The 16,659-nt window shown below is 43.6% G+C and overlaps 1 protein-coding gene across 1 annotated transcript; it reads right to left on the bottom strand.

Annotated features, from left to right (window-relative positions):
- Positions 1-139: 139 nt before the first annotated feature.
- On the bottom strand, positions 140-14,718 carry CLTA (clathrin light chain A). Its single transcript, XM_067316735.1, has 5 exons — positions 14,421-14,718; positions 7,516-7,550; positions 5,540-5,657; positions 4,391-4,502; positions 140-584 (listed from the first exon to the last, which is right to left on the bottom strand). The coding sequence occupies exons 1-5, from the start codon at positions 14,629-14,631 to the stop codon at positions 413-415; spliced, it is 648 nt and encodes a 215-aa protein (XP_067172836.1). The 5' UTR covers positions 14,632-14,718; the 3' UTR covers positions 140-412.
- Positions 14,719-16,659: the final 1,941 nt, after the last annotated feature.

Below are 16,659 nucleotides of genomic sequence, written 5' to 3'. Positions count from 1 at the left end.
AGAACAAGAGCATTGGTGGCTGATCATTCAGCAGCAAGGTGAAATCACTAACAATTAAGGGAAATGTTTGCTCACCCATCTCCAACACTCAGTGGAAGAGGAGCAAGAGACCTTCTCAGTTCATCCAAAGTCAACACAATTTGCTGTTTAACAGATCTTTAATATCAGTAATGTTGGAAGTGACATCTCAGTGCACAACAGCACAGAGAAACTACAAATCTGGAGGTATTCCCATTTCAGACACAGGAAGGAAACATGAGGAAGAACATGCAATCAAACAATGATCAGCTTTAGATACATCATGAGGTTTGGTCCCAAAAAAACATTGAAACAATTAATCCAATTACTGCAAACACGCTTCTCTGAGTAAGGTTAAGATATTGCATTTGTAGTGTTTCCATTGTGTTTTCCTTCAGCGAACCAGTGGAGCCTGCTTGAGTGAGATGAGGACTGAGCGCATGCGGGACACATCTTTAGCCTGCTTACTAGACTTGGGATTAAAGTCACAGAGCTGAGCCACACGTTCCCACTCAGTGCCTGGAAAAATGTCTTCTGCATCATTCACAAAGGCTTCTTCAGCTGCCCTAAAAGTAATGCAATGCACCTTGTGTTAATGCCCAACATATGAGGCACTCCTTCCCTCTTACAGGATGCAGCTGTTTTGGCATGTTTCATAAGAAATGTGATCTGACAGCTGCTTGCTGACATTATGGCTACTTAAGCTCCCACTGCCCCAACCCTGGAGATGAAAGTAGGCTGCAGTAGTATGCTACGCACAAGCAGTGCAGAGGATTGCTGTGTAAAATGTTGGAATACAGGTGTTTGGTTTCAAGAGTAGTTACCCAGTCTTTGCCTACAGGAGGCACCACACAAGCTGCCAACAAATAAGGCACTTTGATGTAGGCATTTTATTTACGGAGCAATGCTCAAGTCTTAAATAATTAAGCTTCTGACACTTACTGGTTTGCTTTGGACACTTGCCAACTGGAAATTTACAACTCCCTGAAGCAGGTCTTACAACAGATTCCATCTGAGGATTTAAATCAGCCCCAAGGCCTACAGGCCATCATAAAACTATTTGCTGATGATTCCCAATGCTGTAGTGAAGCAGCATGAATCAAAAGGAATTTAAGTCAAAAATTCCACATTTGTAGGCGCTACAGACTAACAAAGCATATGCTGACAGAGGGGATGATTAGTTTGAGGTCAGCTAGCAGGATAAACATTTCCCCTACTCTTGCCCTAAAGATATTCTAAGGAGGTGGGTTCCCCTCCCCCTATTATGTAAGAGTTAGGGCCAGTGGCTTTCCAGCAGTATCCTTTTGGCATTGCTATGCTGCCAACAGCATTGCTTCAATGCATGTTTAACACTCCAGCATCTAGTTTACATGAACTGTGGGGTCCTGGTAGCTGCCTGAGGGCAAGAGCTGTAAGCACCAAAAGATCAAACCAAATCCATCTACTCCAACAAGCAGTACAGAAAAAGCAGTGAAGATGACTCTCCCATGAGTATTCAGCACTGTTCACAGGGATGATTAGGTTACAGACACCACTGAAGACAAGGGTCACTACAACACTGCTACTTTATATGACATGACACTTAAGGGGGCAGTGAAGATTTTACTTAACTGTTCTAGGCTGTAGCAAGGATGATTTATGTTTGTGCTTAAAGGTGAAGAGAAGAAAAGAAACAAGGAGAGAAAGTTTAAGTCAGATATAGAAAATGAGGATGAGTTTAATGCAGATGATTAGCTAGCTGAACATGCACTAGTAGCTTGGCCTACATTGAGGAAATATGCTGCCAGTTTTATTATGCAGCACTTACACTGCACATATGCATTGGCTACATGAAAACAAGCGTTCTACTGGAAAGTCTGTCAAAGCCAACTCCAGGACACTTCAGAACAAAGTCAAACACCACCTGTAAATCCAGCATTTCACAAGTCTTGCTTTACATCCACCTACAGTTAGGCAACAAATTCCACACTGGACCTTCAATATTAATTTACTCAAAGCCACACTATGGCTCACAAGTACACACCTTCTAAAGGTGTCACCTTAGAATCTGTGACATGGCTATCTTTTAATTCAAGTCTACAAATTAAGGGAAGAAATTAAGATGCATGAACAAGCCACATGAACATTGCAATCCTTCCAGCCCACAGAAACTAGAGAACTCCTCAAGGCTTGAAAGTCACAGGTGTATTCTCATTAGTCCTTTAGGCTGGCAACAGGTCTATATAGAGGTGCTCCTAGATGTTCTGCTAGCAGCTAATGCTGATTTGTCAATGCCATCTTCCCTCACCCTTTTGATTTATTCACTAATAGCATCTTAAAGTCTATATGAGCCTCTTCTGTCCTGACTTGTAGCAGGTGATTCCTTCTCAATTTCCTTGGCTTGCAGAGATTTATGTGCACAGCTTGCTCAAATATTTTTCTGACTACATGGGCAAAGCAGCACAGGTCAGAAGTTCAGTACCTGTCACAAGAATGTAGAGTATACATTCTTCTTCTCTATGAAAGTGACTAAGACTAGAGGCAGCACCCTCACAGACTGTATCAGACATTAACTTGCATACCCAGCAAAGCATCTTGCAGAACAGTCTTCACTGTCCTAGAGACAACTGTAACTGCTACAGTGTTCTACAGACCACTGAAGTCACTACCAAAATCAGTGGTATGCATACTACATGACTTAATCTGAAAGTGATGGATATCATGCAGTGTAAGGGATCCTTACAGGAAAATTGCACTTAATACTGCAGATTAGAGTCAGTACAACAAGTAATGGCTGTTTACCTACATTAGTTAATACTGGCATCAAGTATTCAGCAGAAGTCACCTTCAGATATTTAGCACTATTTCTGCTAGTCAACTAGATAATGAGGAGGATCAAACAGAATTAGTAGTTAAGCAACATACACATAACCAATCACGTCAGCGAAGGGTTGTTTGTAGAAAGCTTCATCTGCCACCCTAGGTAGCAAGTTGTCCAACAGGCAGGCAAGCAGGCAGGAGAAAAGAGATAAGGATGAGAAGTACGGAACACAGCTGAAGGCAGTTTTAACAGGCACATTAACCTTGCATATCACCTATCACCTACAAAAGCAGCTACCACATGGCATATAGCAATTAAGCCACTGACTCAGAGGGGCAACATAAGAGATCTGCAACATCCTCTCTAGCTGAGACCAGCTAGATGAGGACTAGAGTCCCAGTGTCACCATTAGGTTATTCTCCTCCCAGTGACAAGAGACTAGTTGGGAGAGAAATCTCACTAGGCTGAGAATGCCAAACACTCCCTCAGAGCAACACTCTATTTCCGTAACAGCAGCTCTTGTTACATGGGCCCTGCTCCAGAATGAAATCACCTGAGCTCAAACACTGACCAAGAAAAAGCTATGGTGCTATCATGAATTTTGAGCACTACCCAGAAGTGTGCCATGAGACTGTATCAGACATTAACTTGCATACCCAGCAAAGCATCTTGCAGAACAGTCTTCACCTCCTTTTTTCCTTGCCTCAGCACTGAGATAGAACTCTATTTACTCAAGACAAACCTGTTGACCAAGTTAGGTAATAAAAAGGTGTTTCAGAGTTATAGTCCAGCTTGAGTTCTGTGGGCTCCCAAAGTATAAGGCATGCCTAATGATTACCTGGAGAGAATGGCACTAGAAACTGTAGGTTGGAAATGGAGATCTAAGTGGTATTAAGTTAACATTATCATATTTACCTTTATATAACTTGAAGTCAAAATCCTCCAGGGAGCCTCTAAGAAAGTCTAAGAATTTATTAGACTTGCAACCAAATCTTATCAGTTCCAGCTCCACAGCTCATAATGAGCCAATTCAAACCCTACATTTAGTGGCTTAGATACAGCCAACATTTAGCTCTGCACTAGCAGAATGGAGCCAGGTTATTCCTCAAGCACTTCCACAAGAAGTGGTCAAAGGTTTTACAGTATCTGATGAAGCAAGCTTTGGCAGAGGCTAACCAGAAGGCCACTTCCATGTGTAAAGGTAGCAAGTATGACTGCTAGTTCCAAGGTTATTAGAGTCACTGAGGACCTGTACAGCTGGAAGCATGCAAACAATTAGGCAGACTGATTAGCCTATTCTGGCCAATTTTAAGCCTTGCCCCTTGAGGAACTTTCAGTAATTCTGGTTCGTTATCTTCATGCTTTTACTAGTATCCTTAGACATTCAGTCTAACTTCTAAGAACAACCATAATCTAGTATTCCACTGGAGACCTATCCCTCTCAACAGGGAAAGTTACTTCAGTGATCTGAAACACTAGTGCCTTTGGAAGTGCTGGAAGTTTTCTAACCTTTCTCTTCCATTACTGCCACAGCCAGTACTGTAGCTCTTCAGAGAGTTGCAGAAGCCTTACCTGTTGCTGGCTTTTGTTTTCTGGAGTTTTTCATCTTGCCTTGCATACCACTCCTCCAACTCCTTTATTGCTTTCTCTTTCCATTCCGCTTCCTGCTTTCTCGAGTTAGCATCTGAAGATTCAAGAACTGATTTGTCAGTCATGTCTGCTCCAGTTGGATCTTGCTAACATTTCAGCTGATGGTTCTGGGTCCTAACTACTCTAGCACAAGGAGTCACTTGATCCACTCTGATAAGAGTTAAAAGGTTTACTGATTTAGGCCATTAAAACTCTAAATACCATGAACACTCAGAGCATTAGCTAATCAAAATGCCTGTGCTGCTGAGTGAGCTCACTTCACTTTAGGCCAAGCAGCTGTAGACTACTCATCTGGTAACACTTGGCCTGCAAACTGTTCCAAAACAGAAAGTTACTTTGCTATGCTAGTACTAGAACAAAGTTCAGTAAAGCTTCTGTGCTTAGAGAGAATAAGGGAGGCCTGGCACTCAGCAGGCTTTTAGGTCTGATCTACAGTTCAGGACAAACCTTCCTGCTGTAACTAGCACAGGAAAGAGCATCACACTCAATTCCATCCAGAATAATAACGTACTGAAAGTTAGGTTCTAACAATATCAAGCAAAACTACCTCCCTCATTTAAATGAAAAGCAGGACAGTTTGTAGAGTTCCTGGAGCAGTCTAAGGGCAGATATCACTGCATTTGATAACAACTATCCTCAGTTACTAGTCCATTACTTATTTTAAACTAGTGGATTAAGATCCACATGGTAACAGATGGTCTCAGCAATTACAGTATGAGCAATCTTTATCCTTGGAAAAAAAAAAGCTGACAGTTGCTGTACCTACACACCCGTTTCTGCTGATAAAAGCAGTTCATTTTCTATTTAGGATTGAGGAACAGCTTATTGGTAACCACAAGGCAAGTCTCTCAGATCAGTGTTCACAGAGCCATTTGCTTGCTTGCTCACTCATACATCAGAATCAAGAGTCATCATACTGGAAGACTCATCTTCCTCCAAGCTTGCTGCTTAAGCAGCAGATTGGATTCCCAAGAGCTAGAAGCTATAGTTTTGGGAAGTCCACCTGCTTAAGAAGTTGTCACTTAGAAGTGAATCACAAGCAAGAGCTACTACTGTAAACACCCTCCTTACCAAGCTGCTCCAGGCGCTCCTTTTGCTCCTCTCTCCACTTACGAATACTCTCTGGTTCGGACTGCAGTCGATCTACTTGTGATATGGCAGCATAGCAGTCTGTTGGCCCATTACTCTCCTTAAAGAAAAAGGATAGGAATGTTATTTATACATTACAACTGTACATTTCAACTATCTGCCTGCAAGCAATATAAAATTAGACACTATTTGAACTGAGCACAGACACTCATCTGGTGTTAAACTGCATTTTTACTATTAAGACGAAAAATTTTGACCACAAATTACAGCAGAATTGAAATAAATTAACACAAGGCTGTCTTTGGCAACCGGGGAACAAACACAATTTCAAGATGACTGGGAAGTCTAACTATACCAGAGCTTTAAACCTGAAGAAAGCAGAAGACAGTGCCCAGTACTTTAGTATGCAACTGCAGGCTCAGAGGTTGTCTAGTTCAACTCACCTTAAATATAGGCTATGAAAATAAATCTTTTGAAACTTTTATGTTACTGTGCACAGGAGTTTATAGCTGTTCTCCATAACCTTTATTTGTCTACTAAAGAGAAATCTGCAAACCTTAATTAAAAGCCAACTTCCTGTGAGGAAATTACATAATTCGGATTGCTGTAAGCAGCTTAGAACACAACATGCAGCTCAATACTGAAGTTTCAAAACAGTGCACGTACTAGGATATATTTTACCATAAAGACATGCAACTAATAGGGCTATTGTTAGTGTACCCAACTCCCAAATTTGCTGAATGTAGTATTATTTGCCACAGAGGATACACCATGTCCAACAATTTATGGGCTCATCCTACTCCCAACAGACCTAGAAAATCCCACTCCAGACAGTATCAGCTGGATTACAGCTAGTAGCAGATTTGGTTGTGTCCTGTTGCTCTTTGGACCTCCTGCAGCCCTTGCAGTGAAGAAACAATGCAAGGAGAAGGAGCTAAACTGGCATAACACTGCCAGAACTCACATTTAATCCAAAACAAAGACTACACAGACAAATTCCAGGGACAAACTAGTTACAATAGCTAAAGGAAAAGTTATGTATAACCCTTTCAATCTGTTCTTCCTCATTAAGGAAGGTCTAATCAAACAAAGGCAGCAACTGGTCAGAATGAAGACATTTCATCCATCATTTGTTGCACAGTGAGGCACAAAGTACCAATAAAATACAGTTTTCCTATCACCTCTCAGCAAAAATGAGGCTAAAACAATACTAGTAGTAATGAAAGTTACTTAAGTCTCCACCAAGCTGAGCGTTCACTTCAAACACCATGGAGAAGTAGCTCGTATGCTACCCTCTTCCCAATCATTCATGTGAACAGGTCTATCCAGCTGACCCTCATACCGCACAATGACAATGCGATGGCCAAACTGGTGTTGAATTCAGTTACAGTGACCACCTCAGCACACTGCCTTCCTCCCCAATACTGATACAGCAGTATCTTCTCCATTTGTCCTACCAGGCCTGATTAAAATGCTTTCATACAGTGACAGAGTTATTTAGCCAGCAGTTCAATTTCACACAACTTTGTCATCATAAAATATGGAAGCCATAAAATGTTTTCTATCAGTTAGCTCCTCAAAAGACCTGTCTCAACAAGACAAGCAGGATACATGATTTATCCTTACAGGATAAGCAGTTTAGAAAACTCTGCTTCAAACCAGGCATTCAGAATTCATTCTACTGAGCTTATGAGCCATACCACAGAACCCGTCAAACAGCCCACAGTGGTTATGTCCTATGGAGCCATAATTCAAAATAGATTGCTGCTCTAAGTTGCCTTTGAGTTCAGAGGAGGGGCATATTAGAAGCATTAATAGCTTTGAGATGAGATAACAGAACAGAAGTAGTTCTTCACAGATGAGACACAAGTACATTAGAGACAAGTCATGGAAAGTATTTGTTTAGATTATAGTACAGTATAATAGCACATTCTAAGTACAAAATACTTCTGCCTTACCTTGTAGACATCTCCATTCACCACTCCTTCAACATCTGTAAAGAAGTGACTATAGTTTAGTGATTTGACAAAAATAGTCAGTTTTACTGACCACAGTAACTTGTTCGGAAAGCTTTACCACAGTATCTAAAATAGGAGTTATGCAAGTGATTGTTACTTGACCTTGCAGGGTAACTTCCTTATTTCTGCACTTTTCAGTTACCAGCTGTCTTATGCAGAGACAAGTGAACCATCATGCTTCAGAACCAGTACTACAGAGTCATTTCTTCCTCATGAGATCAGGCTGCAGGCCAGGTGAACAGCAGAGCTCATATGAAGCTACCACATCAGTGTTCTCAAGTTATTCCCACTTTCTCCTCCCTGCCCTGGAAGCTGGCTGCTAGATAGCTGTTCATAATTTAGGAAGCATGACTTCCACTGTTTTTTGTCTCTACCCAGAAGATTAAAACCCTGTAGGCTAGCCCTTAGTAATGTTTATCATGCTTTGGTTACCTCCTAATTCCTAATCAGCTCAAAAGCTGTGACTAACATTTCTAGCAAAAGCAGCTTTCAGCTACCTTCTATGGTGACATCTTGGATACCTTTCTGCTCCCTGACTTGGCTGCAACATTATTCACTCCAAAGGGACATTGGCAGTAGAGCCTCAGGAACAGGAATCAGATGGCGATCTTTGTCACAGAATCTTAACAGTTTAGGATTTCATCTTATTAGAAGGGAGCAGCAGGGAACATCTGTCAGATATGAAATAAACAAGATTGAGTCTGTGAAACTACTTAAGTCTCCAAAAAATGCAAGAGGCACCAAGATTTTCAAAAACAGCTAAACCTCAGCAACACGTCATTCTGAGAAAGTGTTACATATCATCTGCCTGTGTGATGTGTTAGTCTTGTCACTAACAGCTTTGCCTCACCTGTAACACTATCATGCATAAACTGATCACACAGAAGTGTTTCTGCTATACTAAAACACTGTTCAGTGAAAGCTGAGACTGTACCAAGCTCACCCAATAGTAAACACACACAAGCATTTTGCACCAGGAAAATACTCAAGGCAGTTAATTCATCTGAAATTAAGAGCACTATGCTACTGTATCCTCTATTGCTTCTTTAAGGCTACGAATGCCCTAGCATCAGGATACTGTTACTGACAAAGGAAGCTCTCCTTACTCCTTTATCAGAAAACTAAGTTAACAATTAGCAAGCCCTTTTCCATGAGCCAGTAGCAGTCATTCACCCTATGGGGCAGACGATCTGAAAGACATTAATTCAAATATGGTAGTTAAGTTTTAAGATAGCAGTCCACAAAAACATACTTACTGGCTTCAGGAGGGGAGAAACTCAATGCAAGTACATGGATGAGTTAGGAAAAAACACTAGTTTTTCAGTTACAGGAGGTTAGTATTTTCTAACTAGACTCCTGTATCTGAAAGATGACAGCTACTCCATCCGCTTGCTACTTCTCTGCAAGTTGCAAGAGCCAAAAAGAACTGGTATGAGGCACATGAAGGTAACAGCATCTGTCTGCTACACAGCAGTTACTTTGCACATCATTTAATACCAAGATGGAAGTCTCCTCAAAGCAGATGTGTAGCAACCACTGTACATACACTGACTTGGGCAACTACAGCTGCAATTAACAGTTCTACTAAATAGGATTAGTGAAAATTAAAGCCCACAAAGGAAACATGCTTACATTTCACTCACCTTCAGTTTAAGCTCATTAACAATTATTGTTTAATCCACATATGAATGCTGCAGCAGTTGGCCTCTTTTTCACAGGGCTGCAGTTAAAGCTAAGCTGCAGCCTATAAATCCTACAGGTATTAACAGCTTGAATAAGCCAGCTGTCCACTCTGCCTGTCTTGGAAAGGAGAATGCAAGGATCATTCAGGCAGGATCAAACTAAAGACTGAAGTTTACTGCTGCAATACCCAATAGAAGCTAGTCTTTGAATATCTCATTCAGTTCCCTGAAACAGGTCGTTCTGATCTCCAGAAGGAGGAGTGAAGTTTTGTTTCATGAAACAGACTCCTTAGGGAGCACCAACTAATCAGCTAGCTTGGAGGGCCAGTCAGTCTTGAAGGATCTTCCAAGAGCAGCAATAACACAGATAAGATTTTCTTATTACATCGATGAAGAAAAAATGCTCATTAAAATCTTTGCTATTCAGGCTGGTAGTCAAAATTGCAAGGAACAACAGTTTTTGCCATGAGACATGGCTGAGAGAGAAGTATGTGTCGGGGCTACTTTTCTTCTCTATGGGAACACTCACTAACTAGGACAAAGTTAAGTGTTTTCAGAGAACAGTGGAGTCAGAAGCTTTAGAAATATTAATATAATCTTCCCACCCATTCTGAGCTTTCTAGAACTTGTGATTAAGATGCAGAGTCAGCATGCTGACTGAGCATACTGCAAAAGGAAGAGGAAAAGGCACTTTACTAACACACTGCAATACGCCTAAGCAAGAACACTAACAGGAACTGGACCAACAGTCAAATATGCTCTCATTTCAGTCCTCCAGTCTCAGTGCTTGCATAATTCATTATCAAGTCTAGAATAACTACCTGTTTGCCAGCCTTCATCTTGGTAAGCAAAGCTAGCTGTGTAGCAGGCTTTCATCTGCACTTGTATCTGACTTCCCACAGAAAAAGCCTATATACTATTGCCACTATCACTATGTTTTCATCAGCCAAGAACAATAATGAGAGTTCTCTACTGGCATCAGAGTCTATCCAATTCTGTCACAGTACCGCATCTTGAAATTGCTGAAGACTGTGCTCTCAGAACTGCTATTGTTAAGAATGCCCCATATTCCTCCATTTTGCTTATGAACTCTAGAAGATCTAGGGTCCTTGAGATAAAGCTTTATTTCTAAGGATACTGTTACACGAAACAACTAAACATCCAAAAGCTTCTGTAACATGTGTTGACAATAGGGTATTCAACTTTCACACAGGAACCAGCTAGTCTTTAGTCTGGAAGAGAGCTGAGAGCATAAGCTGTAACAGCTACCTGCATATGCAGGAGAGACAGGGTAGTCAAGCCTGCCAGAAACAGACATCAACAAGCAGTGCCTTCTACCTGCAGTACAGCTTACTGAAGGAGTTGGGTAGCTTCAAGATAAGTACAGCAACAATTTCATTACTTCAGTTGTAGACTCAATACACAGTGAATTTGCCAAGTGAAGCCTCCAGCTGAAAGTAATGGCCAGGAAAGTTGACATGACTTCAGGAACTGGGCAGTCCAAGCAGATGACATTGGATTTGGAAACATGTTATTCCTTCAGCAGTTGTACTCTTTCTTGTATGCAGGAACTATAGATTAGTTCCAAGACCATACAGCACAATTTTAGCCAACAGCTTACTTTTAGAGTTGACACATCTTCCCCTTTGAGAGAAGTTTTAATATTGAATTTGAACAATCAGTAAGCTGTCAGAGGCTCACTGTAGTCATAACCAGCTACTCTGAAGGCAATTCCCTGCAGCAATACCAGGCTCTGTACCATTTGGCATAAAGTTTGCTCAGCCTTGCTTATAAGCTTCTCTAAAGTCTTGTTCTCAATGCAGCAGATGAGGGCTATCAGAAGAGTCAGAGCCAGCAGCTTGCAGAGATAACACTTCTAATATAAGCCCAGCCATCTCCTACTTCACAGATTAGTTCCTCCTGACTTCTTCCTGTCCAGCTATGCTCTGGACTATACTGCACACAGGAGAAATATGCTTTTATGTATGATTGTATTGAAGTTAAATACATTTTATAAACTACTTTTAAGCATCGCTTTTAAACACCAAGTATTCTGCTTCTTCACCTCTACTTCAAATGAAGTAGTAGCTACAATTCTAACAACAGAAGAATATAAGCAAGCTTAACATATTCTGGCATATGGTTAAGTCATTTCACCACTGGAGGCAGAGCCCTAGGTTGCTCCCCTTTTTCTTTGGGGAACCAAAGCTTTCCCTACTTCTACCTGTCATTCATCACAGGATCACAGAATGTTCAGAGTTTCTTGCATTATGATCTAAAGAAACTTGAGGAGAGGAAATTAGTTTTTCTAGCCATACACTCACTGTCAAGCCCATGTGCTAAGTAAAGACTAACAGATCAAGAAGAGTGCTTATTTCCTGTGTCCCAGTTCTAATTCTGCTGTAACATTCCTCCCCCCCCAAAAAAAATCATTAGTTCTCTCATTTTCACTATAACTCAATAGGCTTGTATTAGCCCCACCATCTCCCAAGGATCTGCAAAAATGCTACGCCATGACAGCTTCTGTAACTTTGCAAAACATGTAGTATTCTGTTGCAAAGGGCAAAATAGATTTTCTTACTATGAGCTTTGTAAACAGTGCACTATCACAAAGACAGAAAGCTGAAGAGATGACAGCCTTAAGTTTACCACCTTTTTCAGTGCTACCTTATGGTGCTTTGAAGCCTCAAGGTAGTGACTACTCAGCAAAACTCAGGGCAATAGCTGTTCAAAGGGTTAAGGAAGAGTATCAACAGTCACTAACAAGTAACTTGTTCGATCTGTGGTGCTAGCTATAGAGACAGGAGGAAACAATTCTATCCCAGTTATGTTTTCAAGCCAACTGATATTCAGTCCCTGCAAGACTAATAAATGTCACAAACTGTTACAGTTTATGGACAATCACCAAATGCAATTAAGTTTCTTAACTGCCAGACACTTCAAACTGGACTCATTCAGGCTTGCTGAGAACATATATGTTAAAACTTAAAGACTTAATATTGTAAGACTGGAGAAGACTGAAAAAATCCACTCAAAATAAATGCAGGTATGAATTTATCACTGGAAAGGGGATCCCATTAAAAGAGACCACAATACTAATAACCAGGCAACAGCTTTATATTACTCTATTTATACTCTATTTATACAATATTTCCCACCTTTGGAATCAATGATTATGCTTCACCTTTCAAGGGAAACCACAATTAGTTTTCACATGCCCCAGAAGCTTGAATAAGATGGCTATTTACATAATACAGCCTTCTGGGTCATGGCCTTCTTTTAAGAAGCTGGCAACTACTTCTCATTTGAAGTTAAAATCTTCAGACCTCATTCGAGAGCTGCCTGAGCTATGACTTTTGCTCTGGTGTTTAAAAAGGAAACTTATCCACCAGGTCTGTAAATAAGGAGATCAAAAAGGTTAAGGCTAAAAAAAGTAAATCCACAAATCCTTGGCCGGAATGCTTATGGATTTATACAGACAGTGCAAGAAGAAATTTACATTCACCTATTTACTTTAAGTATACAACAGTTCAGCTAATATGCTTTGGAGTACAGCTGTCTTGTTTTTAAGATGTGATCAGATCATAAGAAATCTCAAAGACACAGAGCTGCAGAAGTCACTAGTTCTCATGTCACTATGTATTATGTTCTACTTTTTGCTTTTAGAGAGTACAGGCTTCCATGGTTCCACTAACAAGTGAACCTAACAAGTGAGGCCACCACAAGTCCACAAGCGCTACATGCTACCCCTGTTAAACAGGCCAGATCACACATGCAATCCACATGCATGCCAGAAAGCAAGAGGACATACAGATCACATCAACACCTCTCAGATCCACAGACCGAATTACTACACCATTTTTATGGCCCCCTTTATGACAAAAGTTTTTCAGTATGAGTTTTGCCTTCCATGCCAAGTGACCTTAAATGACTTGTGAACTCTTGAAAAGCAAGGCTTGAAAAAAATTTTTTTTTTAAACACATCCAGCCAATTTGGAAGTATTTAAGAAGTTGAATTTTTGACTAGGAATCACACTGCAATGGCCACATTTCATGTGTGTAGAGAAGGTGTGGACTGCATCAGTTCTAGCAGCTTGTAGGGAAAGATAAGAGTCAAAGTTTCCCTAAAGAGGTTAGTTCTCAAACAGCTGTTTTAACATTTTAAAGTGTGTTTGTTTTAACTATAAGGACTGTATAAGACCTAAAACTTCATAAAGCAATGTTTGAGGGTTCTGAAAGCAAGAGGGGAGGTGTTCACCACCTCTATTTCTGCCTCGTAGATAAAATACCTAGGTCAGGCTGTGTCTGATATCAAAACAAGATGGTGTTTTGATAATGACTATCCTCAAGTCCTAAGTGCTTGAGGAAGCAACTCTCACATAAGCCTCCCTTAATAAGAGAGGCACAGAGTCTGTATGGTCTGGACTTTATGAATGAATTGAGTCTGAAGGGCTGCACTACAATTAGACAAGCACTGGACCAGAATCCACAAGTCTTCATGTTTCACTTAATCTAGTTAGGCTTTATCCCAAGAGATATTATGCACTCGGATCCTCACACGGAGGAGGAACCTGTAATTTCAGGGATCACATTTCATACTGAAGATCTAGTTCTAAAGATGGTAAACTGGGGAACAAAGTTATTCAACTAAGTAGCAGCTTCTCTAAATGATAAAGGAATCCATACAAGGGCAAAATATGCTCCTATAGACCGGTGACAGCAACAAGCAAAGTTTGCCAGAAGCCTCAGTCAAAAGCAGCATCAACCCGTTTCCACTTAAGTTTCAGTTAAAAAACTCTCTGTAGCCTTTCAGGACTGCTTCGGCTACAGCTGGACTAACCGAAAACACACTAATCCCTCGTTCCCGAGGTGCCTGGCCGCCCTCCTCCGAAAAACCGCACATCCCGCAGCGCCCGCTTGCTCAGGTTTGGTACGAAGGTCACCGAGGAGCGAAGGCCAGAGGCGCAGCGGAATTAAACATTAGCCCGGCAGCCAGCTCGCGCCCAGGCTCAGGCCCGGGCCGCCCGCCCCCGCGCAGGAGAGGCGAGCGGCGGAGGTGGCGGGCGGCGCTGCCCCGCGGGCGGCCCGGGCCTGCGCCCGGCGCCGGCGAGCGGGAGCCCGGGGGCACCGCGGGGAAGGGCGCCGCCCCCGCCCGCCGCCTACCCGCCTCGAGGTAGTCGTGGCCCTGCAGCGAGTCGGGCACCTCGCCGTCCTCCAGGATGCTGTAGCCCTCGTCGTTCTCGATGCCCGCGATCTCGTTCTCCTGCTGCGCCAGGAAGGCGGCGGCCGGGTCCTCCTCGGCGCCGTCGAGGGCCCCGTCGTCGTTGGCGGCGGGCGCCGGCGACTGGGCGCCGAAGAGCTCCGAGTCGGCCATGCGGGCGGGCGGGCGGCGGCGGGCGAGGAGCGAGGGCGACCAACGGCGCGGGCACGAGCGAGCGCGGGCGCGAGCGGCGGCGGCTTCCGGGCCCGCCGCCCCCCGCCCAGAAACCGGCGCGGAGGGGGGACGGCGCCGCGGGCGCGCCAATCAGAGCCGAGCACGGCGCGGCAGCACGGCCAATCGGCGGGAGGCGAGGGCGGGGATTAACGGAAGGCCCCGCATGATGCCCTGGGCCGTTTCCGGCGAAGCTGAGGTAAGGGCACGGGTCGGGCCGGAGCCAATCAGTGTCGAGTGCGCGGCGGGGCGGTGGGGGGGGTCTGTGCCGGGAAGAGGGGGGATGGGGACGGTGTGTGTGTGTCGGGGGGGGCGGTTGTGTGTGGGCTGGGGGGGGATGGGGACGGTGTGTGGGAGCCGGGGGGGGATGGGGACGGTGTGTGGGAGCCGGGGGGGGGGGGGGATGGGGACAGGGACGGTGTGTGTTTGTGTCGAGGGGGCGGTTGTGTGTGTGCCGGAGGGGGGATGGAGACGGTATGTGGGAGCCGGGGGGGGATGGGGATGGGGACGGTGTGTGTGTGCCCGGATGGGGACGGTATGTGGGAGCCGGGGGGGGGATGGGGACGGTGTGTGTGTGCCCGGGGGGGGGATGGGGACGGTGTGTGTGTGCCGGGGGTGGGGGGGGATGGGGGCGGTGTGTGTGTGCAGTTGGGGGTTTGGCCAGGGCTGTGGGGGCGGTTGTGTGCGCCGTGGGGGGTGTGTGGGGATGCGTGTGTGCCCCACTGAGATGGGGGCAGCTGAGTGTGCCACGGGGTGGGAGGGCGGCGCGGGGGGGCTGTAACGCTGTCTGTTGTCAGACACGAGGGCAGGAGGAAGAGCGGGTGCCCAGCTGCGCTGTCTGCGCGGCACCCGTGGCGTGTGGCCGGGCCTGTGCCGATGCACGGCTTGGGGAAGGCGGAAGGTGAGCACGGCGCTCTGCAGGCACTTCGTGACCATCACGCTCATCTGGCCTGCTACTTACCGACAGATTGCTGTTTCTGGATCAAGTCACAGTCTGCTTTCAGTCCATATCAGAAACTGACATACCATTGGGTTTTTGTCAAATTACTCAGTTAAGTGAAAGTGCTATATTACTCTTGCATTTTTATGCCAGCTTCATGCCCAAAAGACACAAGCACGTCCTGAATGTTGCCTAAAACAAGAGTGGGGCAGATAGAAGATATTAATCCAGCATAAATGCCAATACAGTATTAATCCATCAGCACCTTAGAGATAAATCTGAACCTGCAGAATGAGTAAATAAAAGCATCAGTGCTTTATGTTGCAGTGTTGTATAATTTCTGATACTGTGAAGCTTAAATTTAGTGTAATTTCAAATTATATTTGTACCATATATTGCATGTTATAGTTTAACAAAAGTGTTTCTTTGTGTGACAGTGCTGACTTAAGCAGCCCCTATCTCACACAAGTTTTTTGGCCAGACTATTTTTAACTCAGTTCAGTTTCCACAACTGGTTTATCACACGGATCTGCAAACAGTTTATTGACGTGGTCAACAGTAAGAGGAGAGAAAAATAATGATGGAGAAAAGACAGGATGATGACATGGATTCTTAAGTCAGTACTGTTGCTGTAAGAGGTATTTGTTAAACTATACTTACAGTGTAGGCATGTTGCCTATAAATCTGTGTGCATGTTTTATGGTTTATTGGAGGTAAGCCATCCAGGTTTATGTCATAATCCCACTCAAACATGATTCTGAAGGCAGCCAAATTCAGAGAAAAGCCTAACTCTGGAAGCCACTTGTCTCCTACATGAATTGGCTCAGGTGAGATAAACTGCATTTTTGGTTATACCTCCTGCCCCTGCCACTGTGAATATCATTTGCTAAGAAAAAAAAAAAAAGCAAGGTAGTCCAAACTCATCCATCAGGACAGAAAGCACCTTCTACCTCACTTAGTGAATTAGATCATATGCCTGGCTTCTTCTGTGAAAACTCAGAATGTAGCTTGGTGGGAAGCTGGATTTGCCT

This window comes from Apteryx mantelli, chromosome Z (assembly GCF_036417845.1).
Source record: "Apteryx mantelli isolate bAptMan1 chromosome Z, bAptMan1.hap1, whole genome shotgun sequence".
In the NCBI taxonomy this organism is placed as follows: domain Eukaryota; kingdom Metazoa; phylum Chordata; class Aves; order Apterygiformes; family Apterygidae; genus Apteryx; species Apteryx mantelli.
Note: the sequence above shows the minus strand (reverse complement) of the source record. Positions and strands in the feature narration are given on the sequence as shown.

Coding starts and splice junctions, on each gene's coding strand:
- CLTA (XM_067316735.1), bottom strand. CDS start 14,631: ATGGCCGACTCGGAGCTCTTCGGCGCCCAGTCGCCGGCGCCCGCCGCC. Junction 7,551..14,420: donor CCACGACTACCTCGAGGCGG/GTAGGCGGCGGG, acceptor ACTTCTTTACAG/ATGTTGAAGGAGTGGTGAAT. Junction 5,658..7,515: donor TGAATGGAGATGTCTACAAG/GTAAGGCAGAAG, acceptor TTTTTCTTTAAG/GAGAGTAATGGGCCAACAGA.